At 38.0% G+C, this 24,688-nt stretch overlaps 1 protein-coding gene across 1 annotated transcript in view; it reads left to right on the top strand.

Annotated features, from left to right (window-relative positions):
* LOC136864669 (cell division cycle-associated protein 3) overlaps nucleotides 1–24,688 on the top strand; it is a 70,312-nt gene that overhangs the window by 14,473 nt on the left and 31,151 nt on the right. The window contains exon 3 of the mRNA XM_067141972.2: nucleotides 3,404–3,553. Within this exon, the coding sequence (XP_066998073.2) occupies nucleotides 3,404–3,553 (150 nt within the window). The remainder of the gene's footprint in view (nucleotides 1–3,403; nucleotides 3,554–24,688) is intronic.

The raw sequence follows: 24,688 nt of genomic DNA, 5'->3' as shown, positions 1-24,688 counted from the left end.
CTGACATTCTGCGAGTTGGAGCGTGGAATGTTAGAAGTTTGAATCGTTGTGGTAGGTTAGAGAATCTTAAAAGAGAGATGGATAGACTAAAGTTAGATGTAGTTGGTATGAGTGAAGTACGGTACGTTGGTAGCAAGAACAGGATTTTTGGTCAGGCAACTACAGAATTATCAAAACAAAATCAAACAGGAGTTGGTTTAATAATGAATAAGAAAATAAGGTAGCGAGTAAGCTACTACGACCAGCATAGTGAAAGAATTATTGTCGTTGAGATAGACACCAAATCAATGCCCTCCACAATAGTGCAGGTCTATATGCCTACTAGTTCAGCAGATGATGAGGGAATCGAAAGAATATATGAAGAGATAGAAGATTTAATACAATATGTAAAAGGTGACTAGAATCTAATCGTGATGGGAGACTGGAATGCAGTGGTAGGCCAAGGAAGAGAAGGTAATACAGTAGGAGAACTTAGATTGGGACAAAGGAATGAAAGAAGAATTCGGCTGGTTGAATTCTGCACTAATCATAATTTAGTCCTTGCTAATACTTGGTTCAAACACCATAAATGGCGACTGTATACGTGGATGAGAACTGGAGACACTGAAAGGTATCAGATAGACTTCATTATGATTAAGCAGAGATTCAGAAACCAGGTGTTGGATTGCAAAACTTTCCCAGGAGCAGACGTGGATTCTGACCCCACTTTGTTGGTCATCAAATGCCATCTGAAGTGGAAGAAAGGAAGGAATGCAAGGAAATGGGATCTAGACAAGTTGAAAGAAAAGTGTGTGAGGGATTGTTTCAAGGAACATGTTGCACAAAGACTAAATGAAAATGCTGAAGGAAACACAATAGAGGAAGAGTCGATATTCATGAAAAATGAAGTCAGTAGGGCTGCTGAAGAAATGTTAGGAAGGAAGAAAAGATCAACTAAAAATCAGTGGATAACTCAGAAGATACTAGACCTGATTGATGAACGACAAAAATACAAGAATGCTAGAAATGAGGAGGGCAGAAAAGAATACAGGCGATTAAAGAATGAAGTGGGTAGAAAGTGCAAGGTAACTGAGGAAGAATGGCTGAAGGAGAAGTGCAAGGATGTTGAAGGTTGTATGGTCCTAGGAAAGGTAGATGCTGCATACAGGAAAATCAAGGAAGCCATTGGAGAAAGGAAATCTAGTTGCATGAATATTAAGAGTTCTGATGGAAAGCCACTGCTACAGAAAGAAGACAAAGCAGAAAGATGGCAGGAAAATATTCAACAGTTGTATCAAGGTAAAGATGTAGATGATGTGGTTCTGGAACAAGAAGAGGCTGTAGATGCTGATGAAACAGGAGACCCAATTTTGAGGTCAGAGTTTGACAGAGCTGTGAGAGATCTAAATAGGAACAAGGCAGCTGGTATTGATGACATTCCCTCTGAATTATTGACTGCATTAGGAGAAACTAGCATGGCAAGGTTATTCTATCTAGTGTGTAAGATGTATGAGACAGGAGAAGTGCCATGCGATTTTTGGCAGAATGTTGTTATACCTATTCCCAAGATAGCTGGTGCTGACAAGTGTAAAAACTGCTGCACCATTAGTCATGCCTGCAAAATTTTAACACACATTATTTACAGAAGAATGAAAAGACAAGTCAAAGGTGTGTTGGGAGAAGATCACTTTGGCTTCAGAAGAAATGTAGGAACACGTGAAGCAATCATGACTTCGCATCTGATCTTAGAGGACTGAATTAAGGACAAGCCCATGTACATGGCGTTCGTAGATCTAGAAAAGGCATTCGATAATGTTGATTGGACCAAGCTATTTAAGATTCTGAAGGTGATTAGGATCAGATACCGGGAACGAAAATTATCTACAGCCTGTATAAAAATCAGTCTGCAGTGATAAGAATAGAGGGCCTTGAAAAACAAGCATCAATCTAGACAGGATTGAGGCAAGACTGCAGTTTGTTCCCCTCTCATTTTCAATGTTTACATAGAACAGGCAGTAAAGGAAATAAGAGGAATTTGGGAAGGGAATCACAATCCAAGGAGACGAAATCAAAACCTTGAGATTTGCCGATGATATTGTTATTTTATCTGTGACTGCAGATCTCGAAGTTGCTGAATGGTATTGGTGAAATCTTGGGTAAGGAGTACAAGTCCAAAACAAAAGTAATGGAGTGCAGTCGAATGAAGGCAGGTGATGCAGGTAATATTAGATTAGGAAATTAGGTCTTAAAGGAAGTAGATGAATATTGTTACTTGGGTAGTCAAATAACTAACGATGGCAGAATTAAAGAGGACATAAAAGCAGACTAGCACAAGCAAGGAAGAGCCTTCTTAAGAAAAGGAATTTGCTCACTTCAAACATTGATATAGCTATTAAAAAGATGTTTCTGAAGACTCTCATCTGGAGCGTTGCATTGTATGGAAGTGAAACATGGACGATAACTAACTCAGAAGGAAAGAATAGGAGCTTTTGAATTGTAGTGTTACAAAAGAATGCTGAGGATGCGATGGATATATCAAATCACAAATGAGATACTGAATCGGATTGGTGAGAGGAGCTAGATTTGGCTAAATTTGACGAGAAGAAGAGACAGAAGGATAGTGACACATCTTAAGACACCCAGGACTTGTTCAGTTTGTTTTTGAAGGAAGTGTAGGCAGAAAAAATGGTAGGGGTAGACCAAGGTTTGAATTTGACAAACAGGTTTGAGGAGATGTAGGATGCAATATTTACGTAGAAATGAAGAGGTTGGCACATGATAGGGTGGAATGGAGAGCTGTATCAAACCAGTCTATGGACTGATGATATAGATATTGATTCCCAAAGGGAACCTGAAATATTTGTCCCGAATGAGTAAATTTATAATACCAATGTAGTTGGTCCGTTATTGGACACTATAAGTTTTCCAGCTAACTCATTCCTGGTTTCCAGCGTTTTGCCGCAGTGTGCTAAGTTGGGCTCATCAGTTGGTAAATAGCACACCCACCAAGGCACATGGCTAGTGCATACCGTGGAGGCCACTGCGTAGGCTACTTGGAGCCACCAGCAGTGCCAGTGCACTACGAGAGACTTTATCTCATTTCCAAAAGTTGATGCCTACTGTCAGGATAGAAAGACGTGATGTCGTGTGCTTTGACCCACATTTGGTTCTTAATGTTTAAGTTACCTAAAAGAATAATGGACTTGGCTAAAGAAGATAAGAGAAGCTGAAAGAAATTTAGGAGACAATGTGTAGGCTCAATTTTTAGTTACTTTTAGGCAAGATATGTAGAATCAAATAAGGTTGTGGTAGGCCTACTAGTTGTAAATAGAAGATTATGGAGATGCTCAGTTCATTTGCAGAGATTTGCAGTCTGAATGCTATAAGGCATATCTAATGAAAATGTATGTTTTTATTATTCCAGTTTGTTATTAAGAAGTCAGCTGAATCTGGAGCATCAGAAGATATAGACTCTACCACTCCTGATGATCTTTTGCGAAAAAGATCTCTGTATAGCTTGTCCAAATTCGATCCTAGATCACCCACTCTTGCATTTGAGCGAACTCCAGTTCAGGTACGTACTCACCTGTGAGTTTTTGAGATAGACTGTCCTTATTAATACCCAGTGTTGGTAAAACTCTTGATGGATGGAGATTCCCTCGAAATGATACTGATGGTGGATGTGTTGATTGATTGATTGATTGATTGATTGATTGATTGATTGATTGATTGATTGATTGATTGATTGATTGATTGTGTCTCTCCAGAGTATAATAATAGGCCTAATAATAATTTTGTGTGGTTTTTCTAGCAGGGTGCAGCCCTTCTAAGGCAGACCCTCCGATGAGGGTGGGCGGCATCTGCCATGTGTAGGTAACTGCGCTGTATTATGGTGGAGGATAGTGTTATTTGTGGTGTGTGAGTTGCAGGGATGTTGAGGACAGCACAAACACCCAGCCCCCGAGCCATTGGAATTAACCAATGAAGGTTAAAATCCTTGACCCGGCTCTGAAACGAAGGCCAGTACGCTGACCATTCAGCCAATGAGTCGGACTTCTCCAGAGTAGCTCAAGGATTAAAGTTCCCATCTGACAGACGAATCCCTATCAACAGTATCGCGCCAGAGTATGCTTTGATGCGGTTTCCCATCAATTATGATATGCTCTTTAACCCTCTTGCACTCAGCACACCGATCTATTGCGTGAGAGCTTATGGCGAGAATGCTCACAGCGCCGATACATTAACTCTGTCCTATTTAGGGATTTTGGTCATTTGTGTGGCTGTTAAATGGTAACAGATGATCATGTAAATAAAAGCATTGAATTTGTATTTTACTCAACAGATATATCCACCAGCCTTACAATTTTTTATTTTTGACAAATTAAGTCTTTCGACCCTCAATATTTATGTTTTGGTTCAAAGTTGTTATTGTGTGGATCTGTTTTTGGTTGGCTTATGATTACAACAATTTGATCTTATCACTTTAGTTTAGGATTTATTTCATTTCTTCGGTATATTGCGCGTTTGCTGTACTTCCTGAACCATAATTACGCATCTTCTCATTACTCCTTTGTTGCATGTGCTTGCATCATCTTTTCTCGTAATGTTCAAGGCCGAATTATTCCAAATTATCAAATTATTCAGAATTAAATATTCTTTCTTTCATGTTTAAGAGTAAAGAAGAAAGATGAAATAATGTCTGATATTTCTGTCATTGAAATCCATTCCTTTCAAAAATTATTTCAAAGTTTAATATTGTTTTCCCACTTTACCAATAATATGTCCATGGTACATTCATTTCTGAAATGCTCATAGTTTCATATATTAGTTTGATTTATTTGATTTTAAAATGTGGTAAACTGTTTACATGTTGATTTTTTTTGTAATTTGGTTGCAAAATCACAAAAATCAGTTTGAGATGCTTCGAGCAAACAACTGCTTATAGGCTGTGTGCAAAACAGTTAATGCTGTCATTTTGCATTCTTTCCAGTAGGAATTTAGTGCTGGAAAAACATGATTCGGATCAAATCATATTATGTACACCACAGCAAACGGTTGAAAACTTATGTTCACGATATGTTTTCCAGCCTGCATTTATCTTTCTCTTTTGTTGGCTGTTCTCACTAATTTTATGTTGTAGTTTACAGTGTGGTGTTGATTGCATGCGCATGCACTTTTGATCACCATGCAGGAGCTACTTACCCATAGGAAAGAGTTTGAAAGGACGTAGAAATCAAATTAGAGTTGCAAAAACTAAGATACAACATGATGTGGAAGCTCGGCCAGTAAACACTCCTGCTGAATGTTACGAATGATCATTATCAGTGAAATTTGTAATATCGGTATATCAGTTATTCTATTCGTGTGTGAAAGATTGCATAAATGCATGTTTTTTATACATTGTATAAGCTTTTCTTCGCATAGTTATTACTAGTCCTACAACGATGTTAATGATAGTGTGGCTGTCTTGTATTGTAGGTACTGGAATCAAGATCCACATTTAATTTCAAGCCTTCATGCAATCACAAGGAAGGTAGATACAAGTGTGGGATGTATGTTTAGTCCTTGGCCCGAAGGCTGGTTGGATCCTCAACAGCTCCGCCATCAGCTGTCATAGATGGCCTAGGTGTCACTTGAAGAGGCGTACTAGGGAAATGAGGAGTGAGGTAGTTTCCCGTTGCTTTTCTCACCGAGCCATAAGTTGCTATTACATATCAGTCTGCCAAGCCCACTGAAATGCATGCACCAACCGACCCTATGAGCAATATTTTCACACCATTCATAGCATGGACTGGCTGCAGAAGGAATGGCATTACTAGCATCACTCATACCTCAGTCACTTTCTTTTTGTCAAATCCAAGGATAAAGCTGAGACAGATCAATGAAAGTAACAAAATTGCTCTAGTCCATACCAGAAGACATAGTGCATTGTAAACACTAGGTCCTGCCAGCAAAGGCAATTTTACCTGGTGAAAGCAAGGAATATAGTTTACAACGTACCAAACAAAGTGGAATAAGATCGTAAACTGAGTCATATGATAAAATTTACATCTCCAAAACCACAAAGAACTCGAAAGCATTATGCTATAGAGTGCAATCGGAATTCCATTGTTTTCATTACTGCTACTAGATTTCAGAAGAAATAGCTACACTGCCATGTTGTTATGGGGACTTTATCTGTAGTGAGCAGCTGAGTAATTCATACAGTCAATTGTAATAAATAATGGGGGCTTCCTTCCTTCCTTCTGTTGCAAGCAAAAAGTTTATATTGTTGCACAAGAGTTCAGCTATATCACTTGCTTGTTCTTTTCTAGGTAAAAATTGGTGATCAAGCAAAGTGGTCTGCTCAAAATTCTTTCAGAAATTGTTAAGAAAGGTTTAACTTTGAAACCACATAAATTGGTTATCGAAATTCTCATGAAAATGTTGTAGTTACTGAGGGCTGATTGGCACTTGAACTGTAATCTGATGGGCTGTCAAGAATTATCACCATCACTTTCAAAAGGATGTGAATCATTTTATGTATATTGCTCATGAAAAAGCTTCCATTTATAAGACATTGTTTTGCACTGATCTTTACAAGCATTCATGCTGATGTGGCATATGACTGTACACCTACTACCAAGAAGCAGAGACAGTGTAGAATGACGTCTTGTTATGTCTTGCTATCTGTAGGCATAATTTCGAACTTCTTTTACTCAACTGATAGAAGGATGTTTGAAAAATACTGTGACAAATAACTAAAAATGTGAAAAATTCTGGCTAATGGCTATATCTGACGCCTTCAGTTGGATCCTGTCATTGACACCCGTGCCATTTCTCACATGGAGAAAAATCTCACAACACTAGCAGTATGTCACCTCTGTTCATAAAATTGTTTTCTCTGAACATCCCAACAAAAACATTTGAAACTGTGAAAGTGTAACAAGTGAAGAAATGGCAGTGGAAGAGCCTATACCTATTCATTCCATTTCAAAGTTATTGTTGCCATCAGCATAATCACAGCACTCAAATACCATACAACCTACACTCTGGGCTGTAAATCCAAATTTAAACTGGGAGATAATCATTCCAAGGTAATTACCAAGAAAATAGCTTACATGATAAGACAACCAGTCATTTATTATTGTAGAAAATAAAGAATTTAAGTAGTTGATTTAGCACCTTGAATGTAGAAATACTACAGGACAATATAGTAAGAGCTGACCCGTTTCTTTGATGTGAAGATAATTTGAAAAATAGTTTGTTGGGATTACCTCTTAGGAAAATACTGAAGTTGAGGGTTATCCCATTTCTGAAACTACTAGGTCATGCAGAGCAACAGGATACAAGTAATTCAAATCAGGCTTTGCAAAAACTAGTTTAGCAGCCTTGGAAAGACTAGAAAATGGAAGTTCAAACCACGCACAAAAATATGAGTTCTACAGATATTTCCACTTAACCTGAATCTGCCCAGCGTGCCATGTATGGCACGGCAAACTACACAGTCTTCTTGGACTCTTGTTATTGAAACTGCGCGCACTGTATTGTTTACTACAGTATTGTATTCAGAGAAGTCTCGCCTAACATCTTACGTGGTTTATTTTAGTATATCGTGCTGAATGGTGTGCCATAGCTACATAAAAAGAAGTCTTGTTTTCATGAGTGCCAGTAATGGCTGCACGTTAGAATTAAGTAATTCCTGTTTTACTTCCTTAGTTATTTATATGGACCCTGTTGTGCTATATTTTTCTTTAAGGTGCTTATATCTGTGGGGATTAGCTAAGATCTTGGTGATGAATGGTGTCCTTTCATTTGAAGTAGAAGTTTGGTAGTACTTACCTGGCACGCTGGGCAGAAGTCCTGTCTTTCTGCCTGGCACAACTCAGCCTATAATTGTTGTAGTTCTGATGTTCCTTTCCCTTCATTTCATTCTTATTTATCAATCTAGCAACACATAATAGTGTAGGCTATAAGTTATATGTTGCAATTTAACCATTTTTAATTGCACAGAGTAAAATTTTCCACTAAAATTGACACTGCATTGCGGTTTCTTGTTGAAATGTATCTTTTATGCAGTTATTTATCCTGTGTTTTCATATGCTTCACATTTATGGGTTCATACATTTTTCTAGGAGAATTTCATTACGAGAAGTAGGCCTACTTGACTTGTTAGAAAACAATGAACTTTCCGACGTAGGAAAGGTATTCATCGAGCCTTCAGATGCTGCAGTTTTGTCAGACGAAGACAGGGGGGATGAAGATGAAGATGGAGGTGGCTTCGCTGACAATTTACCTGGTAGCCAGCTTCAAGCGAATGCAGAAATAGTGACCCGTGAAATTCCATCTGACTATCAAGACTTCAAAGATGTGCCTGTTAGAGTGGATCAAGCTGAGTTGGTACAAGACCCAGAAAGGTACCTCGAATTCCTGCAAAATGAGAAAAGCAAAACCTTGGCACACATTCAGGAGTATTTCCCAACAGTGACTTCACCGAACTTCGAGAAAAATCGTTCGTTGAACTGTTTGAGTCAATTTTTACACATGACATTTTTGATCACTTAGTTTCTGAATCTAACTAATATGCCACCTTTTTGAACTGTCCTTCCCCAAATATTACTTGGCAAGAAATGAAAGTTTTCATTGCGATTTTGATTGTATCTTGATACAATACCATTCCTTCGAAGAGATCATATTGGGAGGATGCGTGTGATGTACATCATTCTGTGGTGGCAAGTACTATGCGGCGAAACAGGTTTCTTGAAATTTGCTGTTTCATTCACTGTGCTGATAGCACAAACCCAAATTTCAATGACAAAATGTAGAAGTAAAAATAGGTATACCGTATAATCTTGAATACCACCCGCCACGGAATAAGATCCGCACCCTAAATTTGAGATGGCAAAATACGGAAAAAATTAAAAATCAAATAACTTACATACCTATTTAATTTTCTTCAAATATACCACAAATATAAATTCAAACAGCTTACAATTAATAAAATCATCACAAAAATCGTAAATAAAATCGGTCCAATACTCAGATCATTCACAATTCACCGTCGTCATCTGAAGTTTCACCATAGAAACTTTCATCGCTGGCATCTTTCCAAAAAATATTCATCCTCACTACCGTCCACTGAAGTTGAAATTCCACATTTCTTAAAGCTTTTGGACACTAGATCGTTGGGAATGTGCCCCCATGCGATCTTGATCCAGCTGCATATTAGTCCCACTTCAGGCCTCTTGACTCGTCCAGTTGGTGTTAACGGGTGATCACCATCAGACATCCATTCAGTGTACGAATGTTTCACTGCAGTTTTGAAAGGCCAGTTCACACACACATCCAACGGCTGTAGAATAGAAGTGAGTCCTCTGGGAATTATCGCAAGGTCGGTTTCTCCTTTCCTCATCATATCTTTTATGGCATCAGTTGTATGTCCTCAGTAACTGTCCAACACAAGCATGTTTCATTTTTGTAACAAAACTCCTGGGCGACGTTGCCAAACGCACTTCACCTAGTCCTCAACGAACGCAGTGTCCATCCAGCCGAACTCATGTGTTCTAACAAGACCGGACGGCAAGTTTCCTTTCAAAAGTGTGTTCCTTTTCAGAACTACATATGGAGGGAGTTTGGTTCCATCCGCTAATACGCACAACATTACCGTGCATCGTTGTTTTCGTTACCACCTGTTCTGATCGTTACACTTTTAGAACCCTTTGTATCCACTGTATTTTCCAACGGCATTTCAAAATAGACAGGTGTCTGGTCAGCATTCCAATTTGCGACAGCCAATAAGAATTTAGCTTCCTCAAATTAATGTGACGCTGAAAGGCCGTTAATTTTTCTTCATACGCCCCAGGGAGATGTGAAATTGGCGTACATCTCCGAATATGCAATCCCTTTCTCCGATAAAAAAGTTTCGGATTCATCCGCAGCTTGCAGTAAAACCCTGTTCCGGAGACACTGCACTCCGCCGGCGGAACGCTCTGCGATCGCTGTTGCTTTTTAGAAGTTTTTCCTTCTTCCGCCAATTATGAATGTACGATTCATCAATATCGTACTTTCTGCCAACAGCACGATTTCCGTATACCGTATTTACTCATGTATTAGACCCCCCCCCCCCCTGGCTTTTAGAGACGAAGAAAATGAAAAACAATCTCGCCTATAAGACCCCCCAACGTAATTCGTCAGAGAACGATGACAATTCCGCTTCGAAGCGGATACAAGTCTTATTGCAGTTTGATGATATCACACAAATTTTTTAATAGTTTCGCTACGCAATGAAAAACGCGTCGAATCCATGCGGTACATCTGTGTTTCGTAGTTAAGAAATGTCCGCCTCTGTAGCGTAGGTCTACTGCAGCTCTGATGACATCGCACAAATAGATTAATAGGCCTAGCTTCGTGTCCAACCCGCACATTGCAAGCATGCATCAGTCATGCTATAATGTCTGTGTTTTGTAGTTAATGTCCGCCAGCATAATGGCTAGCACAATAAGTTGCTGTTTTCGAGGGTCTGACTTCGATTCCTGGTACCGTACTGCCAGAGATTTACATGTGGCAGGAAGGCTGATATGTGGTAAAAGCGGTACCTGTAACTCCCCTCTACTGGCCGTGTGTCTAAAAAGAGCTGTATCACCTCGGAATGAGGAAACGAGTTTACTTTAGTTGAGAAATATTCGCGGGTGTTGCTATTTATGTAGCAGGCGAAATCGTTAACAAAGTGGTCGTTTAATATCTCGTAACTCGGGCCATTATAGATATATATTTAGAGAGAAGTAAGTTTATAACGTGATAAAAGCTATCCAATTAAAACGATCGTTTTACTCGCCAACGTACGTAACAAATAATAATTTTATGTCCCGACAAACTTTAAACGATTTTTGGAGAGACCAGACAAAACGTATGCGTTAATAAAAAAAGAGACAACGAACATACAAAATTAAACATTATGGTAATAAAACTCATTACCGCCACACCTGTAGATATCCATAAATGCGATATATTTTCCTGTTATTTATTTTTATTTTTTCCGTCGAACGTTTGGCACTATCAGGGCGATAATATACCTAACCTAAACAATGTGGTCTGTCTTATCTCATGGACAGCTGTTTACGCAAATCCTGATGTGGTAAATGTAGAGAACAAGCATGAAATATACTCAGAAATAAGGGACTGTGTTTCAACAGTCGCAGTTATCAAAAGTATGTTTCCAGTTACTATGTATTACATTTGGAAGTACAACTCGTAACATACACTAGTTATCAGCTGATGGTTTGGCATGCCTTCTACAGTATGGCTTTATTCGGAACGAGTGGCTTCTGCTACATATACACCAACTGGGAATATCAGAGACCATCTGGAAATAGATTTACACTGTTTAGACTCTACAGTCGGGAACAAAATTATTTTTAAAACGTTCAAAAAGACGGTACCTCATATGCTCTTGATTGCAGTGCACGGCTGACGCGACTGACGAGAGATAGCAGTGAAGTTGACGTCACTTAGAATGCCGACACGTCGGTAGCAAGGCGATAATTCAAATGAAAGCAGTGATCAGGTTTACTGTGTGGTAGGCCTACTGCTGAACTGACAGACACAAATGACTGGCCATTGAGTTCTTTTGTATCAGTATTTAATTATATGATAACACGATACCCTTATCCCTTTCTTCTACGGGATTGAGTATGAAGTGAAACGAATCTTCGTAGTGAGTTTTTGCGGCTGTATGCCCTTCCTGACGTTAACCTCACGAGAGGAATTAATGAAATGTAACGAATGACGTGATATGAGTAACTAAAATGGACTTTTATATGTACCTTAGGCCTAAAAGTCGTGTTCACCATTTTTTGTCTTTTTACGTTTAGAAACACTGCCTCCTAACGAAAATAGCCAGTATAACTTAAATACATTCTAAGTTTGTTAAATAATAGTATAGAACGTTTACACGTACAATTTATAGCTCTTTATAACCTAGAAGTCATGTGTTCGCTGGACAAAATTTTGAGGTTATTGCACATTGGACCCCCCTTTATTATCTTTGGCTGTAAAAGTGGGGGGGGGGGGGGGAGGGGTCTAATACGCGAGTAAATACGGTATTTCAGCTTAACTTACAACTTTAAGTTTCTCATGCACAGTAAATGATTACAGACGCTGTTTTGAATCCATCGCTTACTATCGAGACAGCACTTTCACGGGACAGATACGGAATATAATTATTAAATTAATGTAGTAATGGTCCACTTTTCAATACTATAATATGTAATATTCTAAATTACATTAATTAGTGATTAGTTTCGGCCAGACTGGCCATCTTCAGCCTTAATGTAAAACATCTAATAACTAAACAAATGTACATGCTCAAGATTGACATAAAACAAATGAAACAAATATGGATATATTTTGGAGATTTGTATGCCAGGATACCCGTTTACATGAGGTATATTGAGTACGGTAACCATATTCAAATCTATTTCAATACTCCATGTAAACGTTGTAAAAATGTATGAGAATGAACGGCTTGAATACGACCCGCATCCAAGATTTAGAACCAATATTTTGTGGAAAAAAGTGTGGGTGGTATTCGGGATTATACGATATTTTAGTTTCGCCTTTTTCATACAAATAGTTTTGATGTGAATTACATCACAAGTCGTTTACAAATAGTTGGTACTAGTTTCGACAACAAGTCTGCGTCATCTTCAACCAATGATACAAAAGGTGCAAGTTTCAAATTCCTAAAATCAACATAAAAACACATAACAAGAAATGTACAATAGCTAATGTTAAGTTAAAATAAGTATGATAGAAGTTTGGCACAAAAACTTGAATTATGAGTGAGGTGCATTAGACCATTGTGTTAAGTCTTTTTTTAAATATTTTAAAATGTGTAGTCATATGCACATGTATTTGGTACATTATCTTGAGGAATCTAAGCCTATAAAAGTATTGTTGTGAGAGAAAAGTTAAAATAAATCATCTAAGTGATGAATAAAATTCTGTTTTATGACAATAGTGGTGTTCAATGGTGTCATGAAAGTCTTTGGTCAGATGGTTCCTGAGGTGTTCATGTGAAGGTCATAATTTTTATAGAGCCATAGTTGGATTCCCATTTTGTTGTGGGACCAGAATGAACCTTGCACAGCGTGTTGAGGTACTTAATGGGCAGAGAGGGGCTAGACGATTTAAAAAAAAAACACACACACAACAGTCTAATGCACCCCACTCCATAATTCATAATTTACTGCCTTACTTTGCGTATTGGGATTTGTCTTCCTCTTCACTATCGGTGGTTTAACAAGAGTTGTATTAGCTAATTCCTCAATTGATATTATTTTACATGAGTAAGCTTTTGTGCCAAACTTCTATCATACTTATTTTAACTTAACATTAGCTATTGTACATTTCTTGTTATGTGTTTTTATGTTGTTTTTAGGAATTTGAAACTTGTACCTTTTGTATCACTGACTGAAGATGACACAGACTTGTTGTCGAAACTAGTACCATCTACTTGTGAATGACTTGTGATGTAATTCACATCAAAACTATTTGTATTTACAAAAGAAAGTATTAGATGAAAGAATATTAATAACCCAAAAGTGGAATAACATCCAAATTCCTTTATATAAAACAAAAGACAGCACTATCGCCCAACGTGCCATATATGGCACGGGTCTTTTCTCGGAGGTTACATGTCGAATAAATAAAATTAAAACTTTTTCAGGACCTTCAAATGCACATTATCCAATGCTTAAAGTTACAAGTTGATTCTCAAAAAATAAAATCTTGGGCAGATCCAGGTTAAGCGGATAAGAACTGTTCACTGTATTCATTTAGACTAATTACTTGAAGAAAATGGATCTTTAAAGAAATCACTGACACTTTGATAACAAACATGAATGTTTTGAAAGAAGAATAACAGAAATATTGCAAAATAATTACTGATAAAATGTGGAATCATTGCAAATGCATTTGGAAGTACATTGGTAAGGCACAAGAATTAAAATGAGAACTATGCACCCTTAAAAGCAAAATCAAAGAATACTCTTAGTTGACAAGCTTGATTACATCTACGCAAATGAAGTCACTGGCATGTGCAGGAAAAATTACTCAGTGGACAAGGAGACATTTTCCATTCTTAATGATAAAAGCCTTACCTCCTAAAGCCTATGACTTCTGGAAGGATGAGTTTGGATTTTCTTTGCCCTCTTCAACAACTTTAAGCAGGTGGTACACACAATTTACTTCCCACCCCAGTATTCCTGATAACGTACTGAAGTTCATGTTAAAGTGTAGTGAAGATTTACTCACTTTGTGTTCTGAGCTTTCATGAAATGCACATAAACATCAAGGATGTTCATGATGTTGGAATGGATCGAATTCTTATTCCCTGTTCGAAAATTCAGGTAGCACTATCAGAGGACTGTGTGCTCAATGGGAACAGCGGGACCACAAAAACAAAACAAAAAACTTCTTAAAAGGGGTAATGCCTGAAAACTTATTCTGTACTTTGAAATACATGTGAAACACACAGCTAACAGATTTCCTTGTCTGTGAACAATACTGAAATAGGCTGATATATGAGAGCTGCTAAAAGAAAGCCACAATATAAATATTAGATTATCATGACGTGTATTTTTAGAGATAAAGTAAAATAATTGAACATACTGTATTATAAAAACACTTGATAAGAGAAGGGAACATAATATATAAAACCTTGCACAAGAGATAAGAAATACTAAGAACGTTAAAACAGTAGATGATAACCGTACATTATGTAAATTCCATACTGCATTAGACATTAAATACATTTCCAAACACAAAAGTCTAGGCTCCTACTTGGAAAAGAAATTGTTCAGGGTTGACTGTTTCAGGTTTTTACTGCTTTCTTGAAGTATAAACCTCTCCGTTTCCCACATTGCCTTCCATGTGTTCTGAGGTATACTGACTGAACCATCCATAAACTGCCTCAGTTTTTCAAGGCAGATGCTTGCCTCACTGCAAGATGGTCTTGGGGGATTCTCTTCCTCAACCTCCTCCTCTTCTTCAATCTCCTCATCTCCTGCCTGAATTTCCTTGCAGATCTCATCGATGGTCTGCTCCTCGCAAGTGATTACCATATCATCAATGGCAGTGAAGTCGTCAAAACTACTGGTAATCTCCATCTTCTCCTGTATAGTTTTCCAGCACCCTGGCTCTTCATCACCAACTTCCATAACAATGCTGTTGTTACCACCATCGAAGCCTGCTTTCTTGAAGCAATTTGCTATTATTACAGGCTCCACTGAATCCCATGATGAGGCAATGAAATGCATTGTGTCCAAAAGAGATGGGTTTGCCTGCTTCCATGCGTAGCAGCATACGGCGCACAACTGATTTTCGGTACCTCTGCTTCAATACCTTAATGATTCCTTGGTCCATGGGCTGTAGTACCGATATAGTATTCGGTGGAAAAAATTATACCTTGATGGGGCCACTCCTTGGGATGAGCAGGGCAGTGGTCCATAAACACCACAATCTTCCTGTTCTGGCTCCCCATTTTGGCATCCAGTGCCTGCATATACTCTTCAAACAGGGAACTTGTCATTCAAGCTGACTTGTTGCTGCTGTACTTGCACGGTAAAGTCCTGTTATTTTTGAAACAACGTAGCTTCCTAGACTTCCCTATCATCAGTAGAGGTAGTTTTTCAATTCCTTCCATATTAGTACCGTAACTCGCAATTTACTTAATTTTCTCCCGTGGCAAGATTCTCCCTTCAAAACTAGAGATTTATCCGGGATAAGTTGGTAACAAAAGTGCGAATTCATCAAGATTAAAAGCGTTGCAAGGTTTGTAACTGCTTATTTTAGCAGGCAGAACTGTTTCCTTCCATACTCCCCTTTCCTCCGCACTTACGCTCTCTGCTTCGCTACGAATTGTTTTGTAAACGATACCGGCTCAATTTTTAAAGCGGTCCAGCCATCCGTTCGACGCGGTAAAAGGTACCTTTAATTTGCACGCAATTTCTTCGGCTTTCTCCTTCGCAGTAGTCGTGCTCAAAGGTATGTTTAAACTTCGCTGCTGTTTAAACCATATTAGCAGAGCTTGTTATACTTCATCGTACTTTCCAGATTTAACTTTCTTGCAATTTTCTGAAGTATTCCCTGCAGAAGCTAAGATTTCTTCTTTCTTCGCTATAATGCCGTTCCAAGTAGACGGTGGCATCTCCAGCTCCTTTGCCAATGCAACACGGTAAAGTGTAGATGACTCCACTTTCCTTATCCCTTTCAGACCGTGTACGCACAATTGTGCGGGTTCGTATTTTATTTATGTCTGAGCTTATTTGACGTTTTCTTGGCGCTAGACCGGACTGCAGTGTTTGTGCGGGACACGTAGCATGTACTTCAGCTGTTTTTATTTAGTATTTGACCACCAGGGGGAAGGAAGAAGAGTTTAAAAATACAGTTCATTAGCAGTATGGCGGGAAGCAGTAATGCCTAAAGTAAGTATTTATTTATTGCATGCATATTAATCTAGAAGCTTTACTGAATATCAGAATATAATCTATGAAGTGTGTAGATTGTGTAGAAAACGTAAATTGTGAACTTTCAACATCGTACGTAATACCATGAGGTTTTGAATGTTGATACGCACATATGTGCGGGCTAGGTTTCCTTACAGCCAATGCATGCAGGAGTGCTGGGTGCTGTCGCAAAAAGGACTGAGAAAGAAATCTCGTACTCTACATGAGAAATGTAATGTATAAGATTTTAACTGTTTAAAATCGTTCCACACTGTAAAATAAAACATTTGATCATGTACATGTGCATATTTACATGTACTGAGTTGAATTTTTTATTTTTTGCAAGTAGTGAATGAAGTCCTGACACGCACAATTGTGTGGGCTCTGTTTTTCAGCCGATAGTTCTTATTTTGTAAAATAAACTGTAAAAACATGTATTTGAGAGCATTTTAGTAAGTTTGTGACGTTTTGACACCTCCAGATTTCTTTCAGGTCTGACGACAAGCTGCTGCTGCCAAAAGGGCAGTAATAGCAAAACTCCTCCTCAATGTAGAAAATGTAACGTTTACTTGTGTTTGAACGAAGATTTAATTGTTTTAAATTATTCCCCACTGTAAAATAGAACATTTGATCATGTACATATGTATATTCACATGCTTTGGGATAATTTTTTTTTTTTTGTAAGTAGTGAAGTAAGTCCTGACACGCACAATTGTGCGGGTGCTTTTTTTTTTTTTTTTTTTTTCAGATGTTAATTTTTATTTTGTAGAATAAACTAAAAATATATGTATTTAAGAGCATTTTAGTCAGTTTTTGACGTACAAACAAAAATTCACACCGCCAGTTTTCTTTTAGGTCTGAAAGGGTTATAATCTCCACTTTGTCTTTAATTGTTAGTGCCTTTCGCTTGATCACTTTCCTCTAAGTTCCACTCATTTTCACTTAAAACGTTTGTACGTTGATATTACAAGTACAGCTAACTTGACACCTATTCACACTAATTACAACGCTACACTATGCTTGGCAATCTGTAGCTTAGGCTTACAAGATGAAAAGACAACAAGGCGTGTACTACAGTTCGTTACCATGTGCTTTCTATCTTCCTCAACCCCCCTTCTCCCGACGCCTGCTTCAGGTTAACGGCAGCAAATGGTAAATCCGGCAACTTATTCTTAAAGATTCTTAGAACCTATTCATGGGCCTATATCGCCCCTGCATTCCTGCTGGTTGTCACGGCAACGGATGTAGTTTCGCAAGTACCTCATGGACAAGCCGGTATTGAGTTTATTTTCCTGCTTTAATCCTCTTCATGCTATAAGTAATGAAAAGAAACGCAGGTTCAAAGTTGCCGAAATGAGTGCACGGGAAAGTGTTGGGGTATTACGTGCGAGTGATAAAGGCGCAGTAGCAACACTAGTACATCCAAACGTAAACACTTTCTTTCCCCGCGAGAATTTTATTTCATGTCTCCTCATTCTTGTGCTACGTTCTAATAATGTGATCTAATAATTACGAGTGACACGATAATACAATGTTTAACTCGTATAAAGATATAAATAAAAATACCTTTCAATTTTATGCCAACACGTGGTATCGCAATGCCTCTGTGTGCGTGTGTCAGGCATGCTCCCACCAACACCCAGCTGGTTATCAACATTCGTTCAACTTCATAGACGACTGGGATCTTTCGGACGGCTGTTTGGCGGCATAATATGTATCAGCTGGTAAGTCGGCTGTTTCCTGCATAGATTTAGGAAGTTTCTTTGTTTCATAATAGTTTATTCACCTAACTAATTATGGACACAGAAAATCTTATCAGTTTAGTTCCAAAACGTAATTTCCTCTACGACAAGACAACTACGTAAGAGAGAATGCCTGAAAGGAAATAAGCAAGGGAATGAAAAATCAAACAGGTTAGAATATTCAATTTTGTGGTAGATCAGGCCTATACAGTACTTAGTTTATTTTGCAATTATTGTTGACCTTATTTCAGAATCATATGTTGGAGTCCATATACAGTATGGTATGTCAGTACGATAATTGACATGGTTTAGAATAGACAGTATTTACCGTGAACAATTTTTATAAGTGTCATTCCTTACAGTTGTTGTACATGTATTCCTAACAAACAGTACGGTAATGCATAAGAAGCTGCTGCGTTGTGGACAAATACATTTTTCATTTTTTAATTAATGTTGAGGCCACCTCGATTAATGACTTCACCCTGTTGCAGCACGCAGCTTACTGCATTAAAGTTTTATCAAACTATCTATTGCATGCTTTGTGTTTCCCCGCATAGAATTCCATTAGATTCTATTCCGCTTGATGTGAACGGTGGAGTGAAAATTTCGACTGATGAGTTCGATTCGATTCCACAAGGTGAGAGTGAGCATCTGGTGTGCGTGTTGTCATAGCGTGACATCATATGGCCTTGGCAAGCCCGGAGAGGCTCCATGAGAGGCGCAAACAGTCTAACACAGGGTTCGACTTGCGTGGAGACGGGAGGGTTCTAACCATGAGCTGCTTTGAGGAGATATTTTCTATCTCAAGGGGTTCTAAAATTTGAACTGTTTAACCGGGAAATATATTTACAACAGAACACTTTAAACCGGAAAAATATACATATATGTTAATGCAACTGATCAAGGGACCAAGAATATCACACTTCTTAGGTGGGAAAACTTTTATGCGGGAACTTCTTAAACGAGTTTCACTATATTATTAATCCTGCAAACTCTGAAGGGAAGGTATGAGTTTTTTTGCGAACATGCCTCACTATATATAGACAAGAAAAGTGTTCCACCGATCAATACTTATTTATTGTGAATGGATTATATTACACTAGTACCGGTTTCGGCCTTTCATGGCCATCATCAGCTAGTACAGAACATTTATAGTCATTAGACAAATTCACAAAGATGTTACGTTAGATCATCCGGATGTCTAATGAAGAATGGAAATAAAATATATTGCAGTATTGTTAGGTTAAAATATCTGTGGTTAAAGGTGGTGGTGATGGTTACAATAAACTAAAACTTATTGAGTGTACATGAATATGAGTACATTAAACATATAGGCCACAGTATAAAACACTTAAAAAATTTAACACATTAAAACATAGTATATATTTTTAAACGTCTATTCAAATTTGAGTTCGTTTTGCGTAGCATTCATTCTTCAATCTTCTTGTGGTTCTTGTGCTTATTTGGTTGTATAAGGTGATCATCGAGAATGTTCTGTGGCTGATATACGTTATATTGATATGTGGTAAGAACTTTTGTTATTAACAATTTTTTGAAATTTTTTTTTGAGTGCTGTGCAATCCAACTATTGATGTACTTCAGTTTTATATATATATAAACTGCGAGACAGGGTTTAATTTGGGAGCAGTTGGTGGCGACACCTCTCAAGTCTATGCTCGTTATGTGGTTGTTATTATTATTGTTGTTGTGGCGGTTGTGTACAGATATGTTTGGAGACTTGCTGTGTTGTACTACAAGGCGTCAGGAAGGGGGAGAGGAGGGGTGATGGAGACAGTCAGGTGGGCGTGGTAGGGAAGGATAACGTGTGACGTATAATGTGAAAAAACAAGCTGTTTTTAGACAGTGAGAACTGAAATAAGAGAACCAAATAAAATTCTGGCTTTTCAAAAATGTTTAAGTTGAGATTAGGATTGAAGTATTGGTCTAGATGTAACAGGCTTCCATAATATCTAATAGGGGGTCTTTGTTCAATGTGTCTAATATTATTAAATCTTGATCTAATCCATTAAATTTGTGTTTATAATCTGGTATATGCTGACCAACTGCAAAAAACATATTGCATTTAATTGCATTCAGATTTTCGGCATATCTAATCTTGAAGCTCCTGCCAGTTTGTCCTATATATGAACTGTTACAGTCACTGCACTAAAACCTGTAAACTCTTGGCTTAGTGAAAAGGTCTGATATGTTGACCAGGTTGGAATTGTGGAGAATGTCCATATTTCTGTTGTTGGTGCGGAAAGCAATATTGAAGTTACGTTTCTTGAATAGGTTGGTAACGCTATAGATATTTTGATTGAATGTAAAGGCTGAGAATAACTTAGGCCTGGCATTATCTTTTATTTAGATTTAGAGCGATGTCTGAATTTGTTGATAATACGTTCAATGAAACTCTTATTATAACCATTAAATCTAGCTATCTCATGTATAGTATTAAGTTCTTCATTTAGGTCTGCTTTCGACATTGGAATTTTGAACGTGCGATCAGCTGAGCTATTGTAAGTAGCGCATTTATGGGAATAGAGATGCATGGAATCTTGTTTTATTGTTGAGGCTGTATAGGTGGGTTTTCTGTATATTTTATAAGAAAATTAAGAAGGGAGTCTGGTGATCATTATATCTAAAAAGTTGATGGAAGCATTTGTTTCGGAATCCAGTGTGAATTTGATATCAGGGTCTATGTTGTTGAGTTTTGAGAGGGTATTCAGTGCATCGGCAGAACGCTCATTGATGATGACAAATGTGTCATCTACAAACCTGGCCCAGAACTTAATATTACTAAACTTATCATTGTGCTCCAGAAAGTCTATTTCTGCTAAGATGCCAGAGGCCGGTGATCCCATAGCCAAGCTGTTTTGCTTATAAATAACCTTGTCAAATGTAAAATAATTATTATCCAGTATTAATTTTAAAACAGACATACAATCAGAGATTTCAAGTTTGCTCAATTAAGGATTAGAATTCAGATTATTCTCAATGATGGAAAAAAGTTTGCTCATTTTTATGCTTGGATACATATTAATGATATCGAAAGAATGCAGTGCGTGGTGCGGTTGCAATTTAAATTTATCTAGTTTTTTAACACGTTCACTACCGGCTCCTCAGCGGGTGCTTTAAACCTCCAGTCCTGCTTTCTTAAATCCCCTCAGCTCTATAGCGCACTATGTTACACTAAATGTTACTGTAAGAAAACTAAGTACAATATTGAAATTTTCAACATACCTTTAGGATGATAACTAGTAGTGCTTCCCCTCATAATGACTGCTGTTGCCAAAGTGCAAGAACAACAAAATGTGTTCGAACCGGGTTTGTGCCGTTATTTTCGAAAAAATTGGTGACCCGAAAATAGTGCCCTCTGTCCAGTACATTTTCAAATCTGGTTTTTGAATTATTCCCGTTACAAACATTAGTCCTAAAAACTTTTTCATCTCATTTACGTCGACCGGTTTCCACGTCTGAAATATAGAATGTTTAGTGAAAGGACGCGGCGCTGCACTAATAACTTGTTCCTCGTAAAGGTTTGTCTAATCACATATGTATTCGAGGAAATCGTCATTTACAAATAAATTGACAAAAGACATCATTTCATTGCTATCTTCAATCTCAACATTTAATCCTACCCGGCCAGTGAAATTGACTGGAGGCGGGCGATAAGACGGATGCGTATCGGTTATTTGAATGTGCTGAATTTCACTTTGCCCATAGTCTGGTGTGTCATTATCGGAATTGCTATCGCTATCACTGAAATCAGGGATTAGTTCATCACCGGAATCATCGTTCAGTAGTATGTCTTCAATTTCCTCACTTCAAATACTGTCTTTGTAACTCGTCATCTTGTCGCAACACAAAAACTCATTTCACTACAAACCCTCACAAGAATATCACGACTGGCGTCTGTGTTTACCCAAAGAAAAAAAGAAAGAAAGCATTGGAATGTACCCTCTGGTCAGGTAGTCAGGGCGAGGGACTGGTCATTTATATGCCATCTATGGTTTTCACCACAAACTAGACCGTGCAAATTTTGCACTAAATTCAAACGACGTTTACATCGCACGACCTTAAACGCCTTAACTCGGATACGGTCCCGCACATAGGCAGCTCTTAAACGCCTTAAGGCATCTACGGGAATGAATGTGTTAAGTTCTGCAGTATTTTTAATGGATTTTTTGAACAGCAAAATTGAAATGTTTTTTTAAGAAACTGTTGAATAAACTGAGCAAGTTTGTATAAAGGGCTTGGCCTATAGTTTATGGGGCATATGGGAACGCCGGCCTTGTGGATCTTCGGTAGTGCTTTCACAGTTGGTAAGCTCATTTTGATGAGCTTCGATTTTTTCTTTTCAGTTAAGAGAAATGATGCATTCTTGAGTGTTTAAGTTTCCTTTGAATTATCAGCGTGGGATCTTTGTTGAACCGAAAAAGAGCTATCTTTGAAAAAGTTTTTTCTTTTTTCAACGTAATCTGATGTTTTCATAATAACGGTGGCATTTCCTTTATCCGCCTTAGTGACAATGAGTAGATTCTCTTTAATTTTCTTAAGTTCAGTGATGCTGGTCCTTTCTGGAAAATCTGCGTAAGTTCTGTTGGATTCGGAAATGTGAAAATTTTATTAAGATGTCTCTTAGCGTCTAGTCTGAATTCATCTTGTAAACCTTTCGTCATTTTATTTTATTGATAGCGACTTTGGTTTCAATAACTAGTTTTGAAGCGATGTTAGGTGTACTTACGTTCGGCCAATTATGTTTTGGGCCTTTAGAAAGTATTGTACTTTATTTCTTATTAATCAATGTGTTCGATAAATTGACGAGTGGGGGTGAAAATGAGAAATAAGATTCTCAGAAATACTGTCATTAGTAGTCTTTCTCGGGAAGTAATTAACCCATGTGCCCACTGTCGACATTTGTCGACGATAATATCTGAGTATCGGAAAACCGGAAGAATATTTTTGAGGTGCATTGTTTACAGTTCATTGTTTGATACTTACTGCACAGCACGAAAACAAAAAACACTTGGTTTCGCACCTTATCGCATGGCTGTGTATGAAATGTCATTCCATATATACTCAAGAGGATGGCGTTTCCTTCGTGGTGAGTAATATTTTCTTATAATATTGTTATAGTTGCAAGTAAGATCGGACTGTTGTGTTAAACATATTAACGAAACCTGCCTCTAACAGATTTTAAATTCATTTCTGGCTGATTTATAGTTGCTTTTGTTTAACAGAGCACAAAAATTCCGGGCGCAAATGGGATTGGCTCAGTACTGATATAGAATTTTCATTTATTCTCAGATTGACAGTCGAGCAGTTTGTAAGCATCCTGGAGGAATCGCAAGACATCCTAGATGCAAACATGATTGTCAGGGTATCGTGAATATATATATTTTTTTTAATTTTATTTTATTTTTTTTACTTGGAAAACATACCATTTTTATTGTTGCAGTAATGGTTAGACAAACTCTCAGTTTTGTTTTGCATCAACTGTAGTACATAAGTAACCACCAGATGGCAGTAATAGCAGTGTTTAACAAAATGGCGGTTAGCAATAAGGAGAAAACTTTGTACTCTTGTATTTCATCGACACCGATCCATTGCCAGAGTCCAGCGCCATGTTCGGACAAAATACGGGAAGGAGCCTTCTTCCGACAACTCTGTTCGCAGATGGTATGCACACTTTTTTGGATACAGGTTGTTTGTGCAAAGGGAAAAACAGTGGGCGTCCCGCTGTGTCAGAAGCGGATGTGAATCAAATTAGGGGCATTTATTTCCGTAGTCCTAAGAAATCAACTACGAGATGTAGCAGGGAACTGAAAGTTCTCAAACCACAGTATGGTGTGTGTTACAAAGGCGCCTAAAGGTAAAGCCATATCGCCTACAATTGCGTCAAGCTCTAACAGCTAATGACAAAGCCCTACGTTTCAACTTTTGCATGGCACTGCAGGAGCGGATTGAAGATGATGATGGTTTTCTTGACAGAGTAGTTTTCAGTGAAGAAGCTACCTTTCATGTAAGTGGAAAGGTAAATAAACAAAACGTTTGCATTTGGGGTGCAACGAACCCCCATTGTTATGTGGAACATGTGCGAGACTCTCTTAAGGTGAATGTGTTCTGTGCCGTTTCAAACATGAAGGTCTATGGCCTGTTCTTCTTCAGTGAACAGACAGTAACAGGGCTGACTTACCTGGACATGCTCACAGAATGGCTGTTAACCCACTTGAATGACGACAGGGATGATTACGTCCTGCAACAGGATGGTGCACCACCTCATTTCCACAGGGAGGTTAGAGCATTTTTAAACCAAGAACTTCCACAACAATGGATGGGACACGGAACGGAAGGTGATCTGATGCTCTTACCCTTTCCACCACGTTCACCATATCTTACACCATGCGATTTCTTCCTGTGGGGATATGTTAAAGATCAGGTATTTGTTCCTCCTCTACCGCTGGATATTCAGGAAGTGAA

This window comes from Anabrus simplex, chromosome 1 (genome assembly GCF_040414725.1).
Source record: "Anabrus simplex isolate iqAnaSimp1 chromosome 1, ASM4041472v1, whole genome shotgun sequence".
Taxonomy (NCBI): domain Eukaryota; kingdom Metazoa; phylum Arthropoda; class Insecta; order Orthoptera; family Tettigoniidae; genus Anabrus; species Anabrus simplex.
This window is presented reverse-complemented; position numbering and strand designations above follow the sequence as displayed.